We start from the raw sequence: 15445 nt of genomic DNA, 5'->3' as shown, positions 1-15445 counted from the left end.
TCAGAAATGTAGAACAGCCCAGCTGAAATCTGCAACTGCTGCATGTGTGCAATATCTCCCAAAGGAGGATTTAGGGAACGAATTACTGGTTGCTCTGCCTTACTGACTGTTGTGACCACCTAAATTCGCTACTGCTCAATTTGGGGAGATACTTTTACCTTAGCTTCTCTATGTGCATTTTTACTTTAGTTTCTCATTTCATTTCTCACTATTTTTATTTGCACTGTTTATAAAAAAGTTAATCGAATTTGGTTAGTGAGCACTCCATATCTGAGCACTCCACATCTCTTTCCCATATTTCTAAGATGTCTTTAGTTGCACATTTCATTAGACTTGAAAAATTTGTACGTGTTTCTGGTTAGTGCTGTTCTGGGACAACTCTGTCTTATTCTGGATTAACAACACATTCATTTCAAAGACCATTTAGCCCATGACTTGTTTATCTCAGAAACACAGCAAAGCATGGTGGAAAAATCCAGAATTTACTTCAATTCATCTTTTACAACAGCGAGACAGTGAAGCTGACCCAGTACCGTGGGATGAGGTGCAACCCACATCTTGGCCAGCAGGTCACAAGGCTCTTGCTCCAAGCACGGGGTGATCCTGCTGTGCACTCCACGTGCACACACTGCTGCTGGCTGCACCAGAGCAAATGCTGAGGCATAATCCTGCATTAATCCGGGACAAAGCGCAGGAAATCTGGATTATACTTAACAATATATAAAATTAATTTTATTAAATTCAATCAGCCTCATTCCATGCAGAGGAAATACAGGTAATAAGTTATGCACTAGTAATTTGCCCTAAAATGTAAAAGCAGGAACTTGATCGAGCCCAAAGTGCCACATGTCTCCCGTGGGCAAAAGGTGCATCTCCCTTTTCCACTGTCAAAATCTCTGGCACCAAGGGGCACAGAAAGACAGCAGGACTTCTTCCAGCTTCTGTTGTTTAAATGAGAACACTCCTAAAATTAGCCCTCCATACACACACACTTCCTGGGTAAATTGAGGCTAGCATCACCAGCCTCACCGAGAGGACATGGAAGGTGCAAAAAGCCTCTTCCCAGGCCTCTGGGCCTACCATACATCCTTCCACCCATCCATCCATCCCTCCTTCTAAAAATTTCTTGCAAAAGTAGTTCCTAGATTAAAAAGTTAATGTAATTTAATCAATGAACAATAAAATCTTTAAATAATGAAGATTTTTATTAGAAAAGGGGATTGTTACTTGTTATAAAAAATCTTTCATCCTCTTAAGTTAGAAAAACATATACAGAGAAACCAGAGTGCTCAAATACCATTTTGCAAGATGGAAGGGAGCCCCCCATCTTTCCTAGATAAACAGTAACATTTAAAACTGACAAGTCTAAAGTTATACGATGCGCTGACTTGTACACAGTCACACAAAGACTCCAGTATGATTTGAGAAAAGAAAGATGAGCTAATTAACCTCTCCATCCAGAACTCACTGAAAAGATGTAAAACAAATATTTTACAAGAACTATTAAGCTATTGGTCTGGGTGTTTCCTATCTAACTTTAAGTGCTTGCATGAGGCTTTTTAGACAATGGAAAGAAAAAAAAAAGAGCTGGCTGTTCCCCGGAACTGCTTTTATTTCCCCTTTGGTTATAAAGGGAGTGATGGAGAGTGAGTTCCTAACCTGATCCCTTCTGATCACGATCTATACGGCTGCAAAAAACAAACAAAATAGCTTAAACACGGTGCTCTGATTTTAACATTTAAAATAAGCAAGAATTTGGAGATTAAAGGGGTCAAGATTGTGATAGATAGATAGATAGATAGATAGATATAGATATAGATAGATAGATAGATATAGATAGACAGACAGACAGAGCCAAGGCAGCCCTTTGACTTGTCACTCTAAATGGAATGGATGCCCCAACACAATGAATAGAGTCAATAGCCAAGGTCACGGTCTGGTAAAGATGAAGAAAAGGGTCAATACGTGGCTGAACAGGATTCAGCATCTCACTGCAAGCATCACTGGCTCTTAATGCAGAACGGCCTGAAGCACAATTGGGGCTTGGTAACATTCACTAGAGATAGCAGAGTCCAAGTGCTTCAAGGCCGGAGAAAAACAATTTCACTACAAAGGCCAAAAGATACAGACTGACTGGTTTTAATAATCAACAAAAGATCAATATTTGAATACATTTATAAAGAGGTAAGTGCTTCTGTATCACAGCACTCCGGACTGCCCTTGCAGTGAGTTTCAATCCTAGGCCGTGTAGCTCTCCTGACACCAAACAGGGCTACGTTAGGAGCTAATTCAGCCCACCTTGCTTCCTTTTGAAAAGGAAAAGGCCTCAGTTCAAAGCCTCCTTGTCGGATAGAACAACAAAAACAAGTATGTTAAGCTAAGATTTGCCTAAGGCTCTTAGGAAAGCATTTCAAAAGATAAAGCTTCTTTAGGTCAAGAGCTGAATAGCTGTTATTAAGGTGTCTTCTAAGAGACAATGCCCTGAGTGGTGCAGTTGTTTAGGTCCCAAAGGTATCTTACTGTTAACATCTGTCCAATATAAATGAAAATCACTCTGCCTTCTTCCAGAAAGTATTTTTTTAAAGGAGAGATTTGAGCCTTATGAGATTGGACCTTTAAGAAGGAAAAATATCCTGAAACTGGGTAATGCGTTTCCGAGAGCAACCTGCAAATTTAGAGAGATAAGTTATTGTGCAGAGCTAAACAATTTGACAGGGCCTTTTAAAGAGGATATGACCCAAAGTTAAACCCACAGAACTGAAGAATGGGTCTATTATCTGAACATTATTTTGAGAGATGCGTTTCAAACTATAATATACAGGTGCAACATAAAGGATCTAGTGAATTGGTGGTAAAGGACAAGAAAACAAGTTTTTCGGTTGGTTCCTAATAACTATTGCATACGTTATAATTATATTTTATTACTAGAATTAGAATTCTCTGTCATTATGTTAACAGAAGAAAAGAACACATAACACAAAATACAGCTTACAATGCTGCAAAAACTTTTATCTTGTAACAGCAGAATTATAATGTCCTGCTTAACTCTCTTCTCTCTTTCCCCCACACATTTAATAATCTTACATGCTCTGAACAGTAGCTAATATTTATTCAAGTTATTTAACTATCCCGAGATGTAACAGGATTAAAAGGATCTTGTAGATCTTGTCTGGAAAATGCAATGCAAAATGTCTTTGCCAGAAAAAAAAAATATCTGGAAAATCTCACGATCTCTATTTGAAAGGCAGGACATGGAGCTGGTTCTGCAGGTTGCTGAGTAGCTGAAGTGCCCAGTACTGGGGTCTACTGAGGAGTAAAGTACAAATCTTCAAAGTTTCTGTTGCCCATAACCCTCAAAAAACAAAACGTAGCTGTGGAAATAGTCCTGTAGCAGAACAGGACCAGAAGATAGATGCAATAATCTCGCAATTGCTTCAAAATGGGCATGGATTGCCTTTCAATTTTTAAGGTCTCAAGTATAAATGGGAGACTCAGTATTGAATAAGCTGTCCATTAGCTCGAATTGAAATGTCTTGCCTTTTCCTCTGAGGCTTGTTGGAATAACAAAGGAGGAAAAAAAAATGAGTTGGTCTTCACACATGGGTGTCAAATCTGGCTCTGTAATGCAAAATTTCCTTGGAGAGCCTTATTATCCAACCTTTCAGCCCTGAAATACATCCTCTCTTAGATTCTGAGCAGGAATCAAAATGCTATTTAGAAATAACAGAACAGCTCCCAGAAAAAAAGGTTTCTTTGTATTTTCCACTTAAAATTGCTTTTTAAAAGCTGGATATTTGAGATAACATGCAACAGAGAAAGAGACATTGGCCTAGTTGCTTTTTTTGCCTTTGTTCTGATGGACAGGGAGATATGAAAGGTTGTATTTTTTAAACTGTTTGCTTTTTTTTTTCTTCCTTGGTTTATGTTTTTATCCTGACTCATTTTGAAAAGATGCTTCTATTGCAGATCTGTTCTCCAGTCACAATATACCTATTGCTCACATCTTGTACAATGCAGAGTAAAATTATCAAAATCAAAGGCAGAACTATTAAGTGCAAAAAGGGAACCACAACTTTTTAGACTTTTAGACAGGTATTTCAACACTCCTTCATGCATCCTCATGTAATGTAAGAGGATACCATTTCATTTAAAAGTATTTCCCATAGATCTATTTTATAGGAATGGAAATTATAGTATGATGGGGATAAATGAGCAGAGTTGACAGCACTCTTGAGAGCAGCAACAAGCTGAAAGAAGTAAATTAGCTTAAAAATTAATAACCTTGTCATAAAAGTTTAAAAACTGAAAATAAATGTCAAAGACCTTCCCCTCCCCTTCCAAGTGAGGTGTGGATGGAGAAGAAAACTTTCTTGTTGGAACTGTTACTGGCAGGAAAGGCCACACACTTACCATCACTGTAATCGATGGCTGCATACGCTCCTAGAAAAAGGGAAGCTGCAAAACTACTAACCAAAGAGATTCTCTGAAAGAAAAAGATACTGTGAGACAGTGACTCCCATCAGCATTCCCTTTAAAGAAAGTAAATAATTAAGTAATTGGAAGAAGCAATTGCTAATAGATGCTTAATGTTAGATACACAAAGCACAAAAAATACAACTAGAAAGATTAGAAAGATTATTTTATTCTCTATTTCCCTGACTAAGCAGTACAACAGATATCAGTCAAAAATGAATCCGGTGATAAAAGCTGTTAATAGCTTTGCATTCTGAAACATGCAAAATACATCTACTATATTAGCATATTCCATATCATCAGGAATTAATTTAGGAGAGTAATGTACCTCACAATCTGATTTCAAAAAAAAAAAAAAAAAAAAAAAAAAAAAAAAAAAAGAAAAGAAAGAAAATCAGTATGTTGACAACAAGGTAAGAGGGAAATGCACTGGTCAGTCCTGAACCCCTTCCAGCAGTGCAGCCCCGGGATGTGTTTCAACAATACATTAAGTCCTGGCCCCAAAATACCCCAGCCATGTGGCACAAAGCAGGGATGCAACAAGAACTTGCTGCCAGTTCCAATCTACTAAAACTGCCAGGATTAAGTACTGCCCGTCTCCCAGAAGCAGAACAATTCCTCACTCTGCTCCCATTCCAAAGAAATATGACTGTCACCCAATAGCTAATAGGGATCAAACTTCCACTGGCGGTGTGAGCCAGCAGCGACAGGGTTTGTATTAGTGACCACAAAACCACTGCTCCACACAGCACCCAAAGACTACAGGCAGAGCTCAGAGGTGGTTGTTATTCAGGAAATTTAAAGACACACTTGCTCTTCTTGGGCCTGCGCCCAGGAAGGTGTTTGCACTGGACAACAGAGCCTACCTGTCGGGTTGCCCCAACGGGCACTAGCTGCCTGGAAGGGAAGGAAAAGGGTGACGTTAAACTGGGAAGCTGCCTGTTTAGCCAGTAGCCTGAGAGGAGGGAAAATACCCAGCATTGAGACTGCCACGTTGCTGAGTGCAACGTTGAGGGTCCCCAGCAGCAGCTCCGGCGTGGAGTCACAGAATCACAGAATCCTTAAGGTTGGAAGGGACCTCTAGAGATCATCTAGTCCAACTCCCCTGCACACGCAGGGTCACCCAGAGCATGTAGCACAGGGCGGCAACCAGGTGGGTTTTGAAGATCTCCTTCACAGGAGACTCCACAACCTCCCTGGGCAGCCTGTTCCAGGGCTCTGTCACCCTCACTGTCAAGAAGTATTTTCTTAAGTTCCTGTGGAACCTTTAGTGTTTCAGTTTGTGGCCATTTCCTCTAGTTCTACCAGTGGCCATCACTGAAAAGAGGCCACCCCATCCTCCCCACTCCCTCCCTTGAGGTGCTTATACACGCTGATCAAGTCCCCTCTCGACCTTCTCTTCTCCAGGCTGAACAGGCCTAGCTCCCTCAGCCTTTGCTCACAGGGCAGATGTTCCAGGCCCCTGATCATCCTCATGGCCCTGCGCTGGACTCTCTCCAGCAGCTCCACATCCCTCTTGTACTGGGGAGCCCAGAACTGGACACAGTCTCCAGATGTGGCCTCACCAGGGCTGTGTATAGGGGGATGATCACCTCCCTCAACCTTTTTAATGCACCCTAGGATTCCAAAGAAAGTTTGTGCTGGAACACAACTTCTTTCATGTCTGTTATTGCTGAAAGGGGCCATCAAGACAACCACTCCTCAAAGCCTGGCTAGATCTGTTCCCAAGGCCCCATTTTCCCCTAAAATGAAACATCTTTTTCTGCATTTAGCCTTCAAATCATAATCAGACTGCACTGGTCGTCTATCTGTTTCATGCCCTCCTTCAGCAATATGAGGATTATACAGTGAACAGGCATCAAGAAAGGAAAAATTTTAAAGGGAAGTTATTTTCTCACAAAGTACAGAGTCAACAACAGGACTCACTTCCTCATGAATTTAATGGTTTCACACAGGGGTTAGATTTTTAAAAGCACAGAAAACTGAAGATCAATACTGTTCAGAACTGGAATAATACAAAACACAGGCAGCCCAACGTCACGTGTCTGGGTGCTTGGGAGATTTGAATCTCAGGGCAGGAGCCCTCCCCTCCTTTGCACTGCAGCATGTGGAGTCTTCACCTTGCTGCAGATCAGAGCATTTTAGTCCCTCCTAGATCCAGACTCAAAGTGAAATAATAATGAATTTGGTCACTGATTCTTAAAATTCAAAATATGAAGGAAAACAACTACACAGGGTAATTCATTGGTAATAACAGAACCAAAGTAGCTCCTCAAGGGGAAAAAAAAATATGAAAAAGTTTAAAATCCACTGCAATTTTTGTGTAGCAGAACAATCGCATTTCTGCATACAAATGGCCAACTTTAGGTGTAAAAACTTCAATTGTGTGTTTAAATATCCATTTCCAAGTGTTGGAACTGCTGTATAGACAATTTATTACCATCCAAATGCAAATCTACCTTTTAAAACTTCTTCCACATCAGTCAGATTGAAAGGATCCCACTGTGACAAATACTCAAGATGAAATTGATGCTTCATTTTTATCTCCCTAGAGACTTATCATTTATCAAAAAGAGAAAATATGATTCCAGTATTCAAATTTAATCTTAAAATTAAAAAAAAAAACTTCTCTTTGGTAATTAAATAAATAATCTGATATCTCCATAAAATTCATTTTAAAAGATTTTAAACTGTGATTTCCAATAATTATATTGAAGTTGAGCCAACCTCTGTTTGCATGTAGACCTCAGGATTCTGGCTGTAAATCTTTGCTATCTGGTTTCCTGTAAAACGCTGAGAAAGAAATGCAAATACTTAGAAACACAAACCCTAAATGGAGTCAATAATCATTAACTCTGTGTAATGAGTTCAGCACATTGCACTTTGGATATTTAATTTGCCTGATGCATGATGAAAGTCAGTGCACAGCAAGCAATCTGCACTGAACAGGCTATAACACATAGTCTCGTTATGAGAATTTTGCTCACCTTTTGGGGAAAACAAGCCCATGGAAAAGCATTGCTATCCATAGCTTACATTTCAGAAATGACAGTTCAATAGAACGAATCATACCTCTCTGTGAGGAAGGCAGGAAGAATCACACTCAAGGAAGCAACTCCAGAGCAGGCCAATAGTTCATTGCTTTCCAATAAGAAATATGTCATTCCAAGATGTGAAATGACAGAAGAAACTTCTAACATTGAACTTGTGAAAAGCTACCTGATTGCCCTTAAGTTAAACATAAACTGTCACTAATAGATAAGGTCCAACTGCAACTTTGACCAGAAGCCTTAGATGATGATGCAAAACAGAATCAGCAGTCTGGGTGCTTAGAGCCTCATTCTGTTAAATTAATAGTAAAATCTCCTACCCAGGTGCTGAGGTGGCTGGAGGACAGTCCTGCTCTCACTCCATAAGTCACTGTCACAGGTGCAAGGAAGGGAAGTGTCAGGAAGAGCTGATTGACAGAGCATTTTCTGATGTCCTGCTCTTCTGAAACTCGCTTCTCTCTTCTGCTTGTTAGCCTTAAGGGAACACTGAAAAGCCTATTTTCTAATTGCAGAAGTAATCTAGAGCAGTGATTCCAAAACAGGGGGTCATAATCCCAAGGAATCCTGTGTGATTTGTGCACTGAACTGAGACCCCAATGGAAATTCAGCTGCACAGGAGATCCCAGGGAGAACTACTCCCTGAGCCTGTAAGCGAGGCTGCCAAATTCTGTGTTTGGGAATCACTGACCAAGTGCAATAACTCGCCCTAGTGACTATTTCTGCATTGCTTTGTGCTGCACAATCTTCAAGCTAATTTGCCAAGCTGCATTTTAAAATTTCCAAAGAATATCTTTCTTTGCAGTACTATTGAAAAAGAGTAATATCATCAGGCTTGGAATAAATCCTTCCCTTTAACATATTATGCACTAGCTTTTCTAACAGCACAGTAATGGCAAAATTGTTTTGATCACGAGCCTCTACCAAAGACTTCTACTCTCTCCTTAGCTGCTTCTTACCTCATAGGCTCGAGAACCTGTGATATTAGCCAGATGTTGTGCTCCTCCAACGGCCTTCTCCAGAGAGCTGCATTGGGAAGCTGTACTGGAATCCATCCAGATGGGGCTGTCACTGATGGAAAAACAATCCTGAAATGAACAATATATTTATTAGCAAGACAAAACTCTCTAACGGCCCTACAGGAGGGATAATAATACAGCACACATTGGAGTTTCTATCAACACAGCGTGACACTTCGATCCTTTCAGAGGTAAATGTACATTGGTCTTTTTTATATATTTTTTTCTAATGAAATCTTAAGCATTGCAAGGAAACTCAGGTAATTCCCACCACAGTTACTTTCTATTAATACAAGGAGCAATAAATAAACACACAAATAAACATCACAGCTTGTCTGCAAAAACATTATGTTTCCTAAAGGAATGAGCAGGGTGTTGCTCTGATCCAGAAGGATTCTGGGACCCCTCACTGGCACCTGGAAGTTTTTAAAGCAGCGTATATTGACATTCAGGAGAACAGAAGTTGAGAACTCTGAAGCTGAAGGGAATCCTTGTTCAGAAAAAAAGACTCTCCCTTCAGAGACTCTCCCTTCAGAGCTCTTTTATTCATATTACCTTTAGGGTCTGATGTAAAGGTAGTTCACATGATGCATTTTTTAAAACATCAGCACTTCCTTTTTTCCAATATACACTCCCATGTTGCTGTAGAAAGTACAAAATAGTACAGAAACAGAAATCAGAAATGGTCCCAGTTTCCCAGGTTCATATTCTTATCTGAATTTCAAACTCTAATGGAGAGAGAACTCTCTCCAAACTGGAAAACAGAAAAATAAAAGCACTTTTTCAATTCAAACCAATTGCTTCATTAAAAGACTTTTCAAGATTGAACAAAGTACATAAATCAGCAAAAGTAGGAGACTAGAGAAAATGATGTCTTTGAACTATAGCAACGGCTGGTGGAAGTAACTGCCAATCCATGGTGCTAGCTGCTTTCTTCAAGGGCTCTTTGAGTCGCAGCCAGGGCTCACAGACCCAGGTGCTTTAGCCACCTGCCTGCCCCAGTTATTCCAACAACCAATATCTGCTTTCTGGACTCCACCTGCTAGCCAAGCAGCACCCAGGCTGAGAGCAAATGCCACCACGTGGTCACTTCATCCACTATTTCCAGTCAGTGTCTGCCCTCGTAACAATTTTCAAGGTAGTGACTCTGTTAGAGGCACTTTGCCCACTGCTAACTTGCAATGCAATGCTGAGAAAGTTATTTAAGCTGCAGTCCTCAGGTGTCTTCCTAAAACCAGGCACCTCTACTTGTTGAACTTGAGGCCACAAAAGGCAAATAGCAGAGCACAATCCATGGGCCTATTAACGGTTCTGATGAAATTAAATGCACACACATAAGCCCCTGGGAACAGGGTACAGCACAGCATCGTACAAACCATATTTAATGTCACTCTATTAGTTCTGCTGATAATTGAGACCAATTTTGTCCCTTCTTTTTGAGAGGCACATGCACAGTGCACTGCTTGTGATCTTCAGCACAGAGAAAAGGTCCTTGGAAGAGAAAAGAGAGATGGACAACACTGGTTCTGAGGTGGCAACTGAGTAAAATCCCTTGTACTTGAAGAATCTGAGTGTTTCACAAAGTTGTCACCCCCAATTTGTTGGAGCAAGGAAGAAAGAAAAGAGGAATAAGCAGCTTTCACTTGAGTAAACTGCAGTTACCCATCTCAATCCCTAACTTTTGTTCCTTTGAAGAATTTGTAACAGAGCCTTGAGCAGGCTCTGGTTTCCAGACACCTAGCTCAGACCTTTTGCTGAAGTTAATGAAACACGGAGATCAAAGCAACTTTGATTAATGAGTCCCAGAAATATCAAGATGTATAACCTAAACCTAGTGCACCTTATCACCACAGTGCTGCCCTCAGTGCAAATGTCATTTTACAGATCCGTTAAAGGTGTTAAAAAATTTCCTTGACTCACTTGACACCTTGACTTCCTTGAGGTCTAGGAGACTAGCTGTCTGACCAAGCGTCAAGATGGGTTTTATAATCCTCCAGAAAAGCTATTATGCATTATAGACTAAATCATGGCAAACGCCTTGCTGGGGAGCATACAATGTCTTCTTTACATCAAAGACGACCATAATTTGGCTTCCATTGTTCCTGCAATCCTGAGATCTCTATTCTCTCTGACAAAAAGTGTGTTCAATAGGATATTATTGTTCCTTTAGCAAACTACTCCTCCCTCATTTTTCTCCCCCATTTCCATGAGCACCTACACATGCTGAAATACAAAAAGACTCCAGTCTGCAAAACCATTTTAAATCAGACTGTACAGACAATATGAACAATCGTAAACCAAGCAGCTATGCACTACACTAATCTAAACCACTGCACTAAACCACCATTCCCACTACCTCCTAGAGACTGCTCCAATGCACTTCAGGCTTTAAGATTCCTTGAATAAGACGCATCTTTTAATGGATGTTTCTACAGGAGTTCTGATCTTGATGACTTTACTTTCTTCTGCAATAAATTTTAGTGTAATGCATCACTATCCCTTATGTTCTACTGGGGGAATATAGTAAGACTGAATTTTGTCTTTATAAACTAACCTGACCAGCACCAGACAAGGCTCTCACTTGAGAGAAATTAAATCCAGAAGACTTCATCTTTTCCAAAATCATATCCAGAGCCTACAGGAATAAACAGAAAAAAAAGGGAGAAAAAGTATGACAGTAACAAACTACCACACAGGGAGAAAGAAAAAAAAAAAAAAGCTTAAAATAACCTGAGTCATAAAGGACTGTTCTTTAAAACTGAGCCAAAAAGCAAGGTTTAAAGCACTCCATTAAAAAAGCAACTTTTAAGAGTGCCAGGCACAAACACAATTGTCTTATTCTCTTTTTACCTCTGGAAACCCACCAAATCTTTTAATGATGTGCACCCCATCCTACAAGATGACAAGTATCCTTAAAACCACTGACACCAGCATGTGATAAAAATTCAGAATCTCTTTAAGATAAGGTGCTAATTCAGACAAACGTTGGCACTTCAAGAACTTAGGATAATTCTTTTCTTTTTGTCACATTTTAAATTTTAAAGTCAAATATTAATCTGTCTTCATATACTCTGATACAGGTCAGCAATCCTCTGGCTTCTTTGACAAATGGGCCATTACAACACTTGAGAATTTCCCATGAAACATATGATGAACATATATCTATATCATTATGTTATTAATTTAACCATTAAAAATGTTTCTGCTTATTGGGGTTCAAAAGACCAACTGTGACCAATTTACCAAGACTTTGTGGCTCATCATTTGGAACTACTGTGGATCACCAAGTGGTGGCTCTGTGACCATTAAAATGCCTTAGCTCTTCAAATCACACTAGTAAGACACATTTATATAGCACCATAGATAGCACCAAGAGACCAAGGGTCTACTTGGAAGCACAAAAAGTCTGCTTTGAGAACAAGAAAGAAGGTTGTCTGCATTTCAAAATAAACACCAGTCAAAGTGACTGTGAATAAATGAGTAAGTTGTTCTTTAAGCACTTAAAACTTGAGGTTATCAATTGGCTAGCAAAGTTTATTCTAAGATAGTGCAAGAAATAGATGCTGCAAAAGCACAGATTAAACTAGGCAAAGCTGCTTCCTTTTTCATGTGAAACAAGAGGAGGGGAAAAGTATAATATTGCTGAAATGAGGGAACTTCAGGAAAGGGTTTTTCATGTGTACAGCATTATAAAAATGGAGAAAACCTCAGAATTGTAACAGCTTTCACTGTGCTTGTTGGTAACATTAACATTTGCATGCCACAGACATAGCACACGAAAGTAGCAAGTAAGCAGAACTAGGTTGGTTTGAAAGGCAAGTTTCACTGCTGCTTGTAAAACCCTTTTAATAATCATAGAATCATAGAATCATAGAATGCCGAAGGTTGGAAGGGACCTCAGAGGTCATCCAGTCCAACCCCCCTGCTCACACAGGGTCACCTAGAGCACGTGGCACAGGGCTGCGTCCAAGCGGGTTTTAAAGATCTCCAAAGAAGGAGACTCCACAACCTCTCTGGGCAGCCTGTTCCAGGGCTCTGTCACCCTCACTGTCAAAAAGTGTTTTCTCAAGTTCCTGTGGAACTTTTGGTGCCTCAGCTTGTGGCCGTTTCCTCTAGTCCTATCACTGTCCACCACTGAAAAGAGGCGGCCCCCCTCCTCCTCACTGCCTCCCTTGAGGTATTTATACACGCTGATCAGGTCCCCCCTCAGCCTCCTCTTCTCCAGGCTGAACAGGCTCAGCTCTCTCAGCCTTTGCTCATAGGGCAGATGGTCCAGGCCCCTGATCATCCTGGTAGTCCTGCGCTGGACTCTCTCCAGCAGCTCCACATCCCTCTTGTACTGGGGAGCCCAGAACTGGGCGCAGTACTCCAGATGTGGCCTCACCAGGGCTGAGTAGAGGGGGATGATCACTTCCCTCGACCTGCTGGAGATGCTTTTCTTAATGCACCCCAGGATCCCGTTGGCCTCTTGGCCACCAGGGCACACTGCTGCCTCATGGTCAACTTGTCGTCCACCACGACACCCAGGTCCCTCTCTGCGGGACTGCTCTCCAGCAGGTCCACCCCTAATCTGTACTGGTGTCCAGGGTTATTCCTCCCCAAGTGCAGGACCCTGCACTTGCCCCTGTTGAACCTCATGAGGTTTCTCGCCGCCCAGTCCTCCAGTCTGTCCAGGTCCCTCTGGATGGCAGCACAGCCCTCCGGAAGGGAGGGCTGTGGAAGGAAGAAGTCAAATCATATATATCATACACTGCAAATGCGTCCAAGAGGGAAGCCTGTTCTTACCTTGACCCACATGAGCACAGGAGAAGTGACTGTTAGTCTGTCACTGTGAACATAAACTCCACCTTGAGTCCTATAGAAAGACAGTATTTTCTTTTGGTAAATTCACCTTTTATTTTTTTTTTCTTTCCATTAAGCACAGTTCTTTATATTTATTTATTACCAAAGAGAGTTTATCCAGCTTTTTTGTTTACAGCAAGGGTAGGATCAGTATTTGAAACCTAAAAAAAGAGCCAAATCTTTCCAAACAGAATTAAGAGATAAATAAAATTACATATGTTTGACCTAGTTATAAAGAAAATAGTTAGCAAAAAAGGGATCTGATCCTAAAGTAAGATCTGTGATGCTGATACAATTCATTAGCTCTACCTAAGTAACAGTTCTCTCTGTTTTGAAATTTTCACTTAGTGGCTTGAATTTACAAGATGCAATTTGGTTTTTGCCTTTAAGCCATCAAGTTAAATGTTCTGCATCCCAAAATAGATGCCGTCACATCCAAAAGTCTGGACTTACAAAACAAAGAGAGCTTTATTTCTTTGTACATAATATTTTTGGGAGGTTACACAGGTGTATTTTTATTTTGAGAGTTCTTGCCATGTCCACAAAAGAAGCAAGGCAAGAGCATGTACTACCACTGCCAAGAATGAAACATGAATGTGGCCTGAACATTTTTCATAGCTCCACATATCAATGAGACCAAATGGGACCACACACCCCCACAGATCCCCAAAGTCCCAAATTATACTGTCCAAGTGAAAAAAAAAACAAAAAAAAAACACTTACTTAAATTCCGGAAGGTCTTTGTCAAATTGAATATTATCCTCATAAACGACTCTCAGCTGTTCATCAACAGCAATGACTTTCAGCTAGAAGAAATGAAAAGGATGTTAACAAATACTACCCAAAGCAGTAATTAAATAGCACTAATAACTCATGAAATGGGCAGGAGGATCCCTCTCATCCACACAGCTCGGTGAAGTGTGGACGCAGGCTGATAGGAAACGTCTCGGTCTGCGGTATTACAGCATGTCACACCTTTGCAGCGATAGTTGTGTGTCCATCTGCACTTTCCTCCACGTTTCCTCCTGCTTTACTGCACGAGAACAAATTTGCAGGTATTTGCTGCAGGTGATCACGCTCTGGCCTGCATCATCATGACTAACTTGTGTCCAAAGAACGGAGCATTTGGGTGAAAAACGTCGGCGTGTGAGCAAGGACCCCAGCAGACCCTCAGGTACCTGGGGACCAACCCCTGGAGCTGTTGTTCATGAGACTCTTCCCCTCCAGCAAAGCAACATCCCAGTGTGATTTATTCCTTCAGGCCACTTTATCCTCACAAGCACACACCAGAGGGGTACAACAAACTTTCCCTCCCTCTCTGTTTTCTCAGCTTCATCTGCGAAACGGCATCGACTGCAGCTCCATGCACAGGGTGCCGACATCAAAAACCACTCGGGCAACCTGATGCAGGTAAATGGGGGGCATCTTGGCAAGTCCCCAGGCTCGGGTCCCGCCGCAAGGAAGCAATGGGAGCCCGTGGGGGCTGCACGTGTGTCTGCCCTGCGGCGCGGCCGCGACGGCGGATGGGGAAGGCGCCGCGGGGCTCGCGCGGCCGTGGCCACCATAAGGGTGAAGCGGGCGAGTGCCCGCGCCAGGACGGGCTGCTCCAGCCCCTATGGAGGGGAAGGGCTCCCTGCGGAGCCCTGGGACACGATGGGGGCTGCGGACAGGGCCCTCCTGTCGGAGCCGCATGGGGAAGCGAGCAGGCCAGGCCAGGCCCAGCTCAGCCGCCCACTGGGAGCAGGAGGGGAGGGAGGCAGGCGGGAGAGGCGCCGGGGGCCACCGGTACCTGCTGGGTGCTGAAATCCCATCCCAAGTAGCCGGGGACGGCCATGGCGCCGGCGGCAGCGCGACACAGCACAGGCCGCCCCGGCGCCGCCCTCCCCGCCGCCGCGCCGCCCTGCCCAGCCCCGCGCTGCCCGGGCGCCTCTGGGCAGCCATGAGGCATCTCCCGCCGCGCAGCTCCGCTCTTCGCTCTCGCCAACAACGGCCGCCCTCTCCCGAACCCAAAGGCCCGAAACAAGAAGCGCTCCGGCCCTGCAGGCCACCCCCTGGCCCACGTCC

General features: G+C 42.3%; 1 protein-coding gene across 2 annotated transcripts in view; it reads right to left on the bottom strand.

Moving 5' to 3' along the window:
- Positions 1 to 15215, bottom strand: part of XYLB (xylulokinase) — a 77641-nt gene extending 62426 nt beyond the window's left edge. The window contains exons 1-8 of one of the 2 annotated variants that reach the window (XM_026051929.1): positions 15171 to 15215; positions 14105 to 14187; positions 13325 to 13394; positions 11094 to 11174; positions 9095 to 9181; positions 8480 to 8608; positions 7201 to 7266; positions 4411 to 4483 (exon numbers count right to left, since the gene is read on the bottom strand). In XM_026051929.1, the coding sequence (XP_025907714.1) occupies positions 4411 to 4483; positions 7201 to 7266; positions 8480 to 8608; positions 9095 to 9181; positions 11094 to 11174; positions 13325 to 13394; positions 14105 to 14187; positions 15171 to 15215 (634 nt within the window). The remainder of the gene's footprint in view (positions 1 to 4410; positions 4484 to 7200; positions 7267 to 8479; positions 8609 to 9094; positions 9182 to 11093; positions 11175 to 13324; positions 13395 to 14104; positions 14188 to 15170) is intronic. The other variant, XM_026051930.1, reaches the window with a different exon arrangement.
- Positions 15216 to 15445: the final 230 nt, after the last annotated feature.

Source organism: Nothoprocta perdicaria, unplaced genomic scaffold (genome assembly GCF_003342845.1).
Source record: "Nothoprocta perdicaria isolate Ctin4 unplaced genomic scaffold, notPer1 scaffold_80, whole genome shotgun sequence".
Classification (NCBI taxonomy): Eukaryota; Metazoa; Chordata; class Aves; order Tinamiformes; family Tinamidae; genus Nothoprocta; species Nothoprocta perdicaria.
Note: the sequence above shows the minus strand (reverse complement) of the source record. Positions and strands in the feature narration are given on the sequence as shown.